This window comes from Hibiscus syriacus, unplaced genomic scaffold (assembly GCF_006381635.1).
Source record: "Hibiscus syriacus cultivar Baekdansim isolate YM2019G1 unplaced genomic scaffold, ASM638163v2 tig00110020_pilon, whole genome shotgun sequence".
Taxonomy (NCBI): domain Eukaryota; kingdom Viridiplantae; phylum Streptophyta; class Magnoliopsida; order Malvales; family Malvaceae; genus Hibiscus; species Hibiscus syriacus.
In genome coordinates, this window is record NW_024062568.1 from 114972 (window position 1) to 117101 (window position 2130).

Here is a 2130-nt window from a genome sequence, read left to right on the forward strand (position 1 = left end):
AGGGGAGATCTCCAAAATCGGTGTCTTTCTCTTTGTGGGAGCTGAGCTGCAACGAGAGATCAGATGGGGAGATCTCCTTGTTGCGAGAAAGTGGGGTTGAAGAAGGGGAGATGGACGGCCGAGGAAGATGAAATATTGACGAATTATATTAATGCTAATGGTGAAGGATCCTGGAGATCATTGTCCAAACGTGCAGGTACATTTGGTTTATACTAATGATCAAATGATGAGTTTTTGTTCGATAATTTAGTTCGATTGATATATCTGTTTGGGTTCGGGTTTGGAAGGTTTGTTGAGGTGTGGGAAGAGTTGCAGGTTGAGATGGATAAATTATTTGAGGGCTGATTTGAAGAGAGGGAACATCACTCCCCATGAGGAAGAAACCATTGTTAAGTTACATAGTGCTTTGGGAAATAGGTACATCTCCCTTCTAATTTCTACTTTATTATACTACTTTCACATTATAATATACTATTACTCCCTTGCTTAAAACCATCATTGTTTTTTTAATCCATTTTAAGTCTTTTTTGTCTTTTCATTGAATGACAAATTACCCTTTTTTTAATCCTATTAAATTTAATCTTTATTTTGACCCTCTAATTTTTATCTCTACCACTAAACAATGACCAAATCTTTTAACATAACGATATTTTAAGTTTTTAAATTTAAATATAATTAAATCAAATTCACGTTTCTCTTAATTTTTAGATTTAATTACTTAATATATCATTGTTCTTTCGATATAAAATAATTCAATCCCTCTCTATATTTGATCCCTACTTCTTCCTTGCCCCTAAACATATATGTAACAATGCTTATGATTTTAAAGTTTTTCTCGGTAAATTTTGAGGATGTATTAGAATTTAATTATAATTAGACAATTTAATATTTATTTATAAGGGCAACCTTATTTTTTTCTAAAAAAAATGCTCTTTGGTTTTTTATCCGCAAAAGATAGTTTTTGTAAGGTTGATGCCCTTGGTATTTTCATAGTATTTTTATATTAAAAATAGAAAAAAAAATTGTACAATTTTTTTTTTGAAATTTGTGACTTCCACGACATTCATTAGTTCCTTGAGTGGTCATAAAAAAACATAAGCAGGTTGTTTGATGATAATGTTTAACAGTGTTTGGCCTGCATTAGGTGGTCTTTAATTGCAGCACAATTACCAGGCAGAACTGACAACGAGATTAAGAATTACTGGAACTCTCATCTAAGCCGAAAAATTTATAGTTTCAGCAAGACCATCAACGAAACCAAACCCACCGATCTCCACGCTATAACCAAACCCGCCGATCATCGGAAACGAAAACCCGGCCGTACAAGCCGATCCGCCATGAAAAGACAAAAGCTAGCTTTAATGCCACTCGGCAATAGTATTCCTAAAAGTACTGACAGCCAGGGAGAAGAAACCCTAGAAATGCATGGCTGCTGCATGCACAACAATGCAAGGCGGCCCGAAGGCAATAATGGCGAAGAAACCACAGGTGGTGGGAACGAAAAGGAAGCCATGGGACCATACGAGTGGCTCGACAACGAAATAAAGCGCCTCAGCAGCATTCTACAGCGAAGTGATCGAGGCGTGGATCCAAGTGGGAACGGTGGGGTTCTAAAAGATGCTGAAAACGATGGCGTTCGGAACTCGTTGTCCAATAATACGCAGATTACCGATCGTCGTGGCGATGAACGGTGGATTTGTAACTCGTCTTCGTCGACAGGGAATTCAGGGTTTGTTTCGACTGGTGGTTTACGGTGCTGTGAAGATGATGATGAACAGTGGGAATTACTATGGGATGATTCCGATAACGTGCTTTGTTGGTTATGGGATGAAGGCAATGACGACGATGAAGTTGGAAAAACACCAAATTAGTGTGACATTAATGAAGCTGTCGGCAATTGGCACTAATATTAAATTATATAATTTCCATTTTTTTCCAAATTATTTTATTTATTGTATTAAGTGTTTTTGGATGAATTTATATCTTTAGTTTTTAAAGTATATTTTTTTAATTTGTGGGATTATTTTTTTCTATTAATTCGGTCGTATAATCAGATATATTAATTAATTATGTAATTAAAAGATGTTCATTTTATTTCACTTTATATGAATTTGAACTTTTACATTTATC

At 35.2% G+C, this 2130-nt stretch overlaps 1 protein-coding gene across 1 annotated transcript; it reads left to right on the forward strand.

The window, feature by feature from the left end:
• On the forward strand, positions 1-1880 carry LOC120213037 (transcription factor MYB111-like). Its single transcript, XM_039211186.1, has 3 exons — positions 1-196; positions 288-417; positions 1145-1880. The coding sequence occupies exons 1-3, from the start codon at positions 64-66 to the stop codon at positions 1869-1871; spliced, it is 990 nt and encodes a 329-aa protein (XP_039067117.1). The 5' UTR covers positions 1-63; the 3' UTR covers positions 1872-1880.
• The last annotated feature ends 250 nt before the right edge of the window (positions 1881-2130 follow it).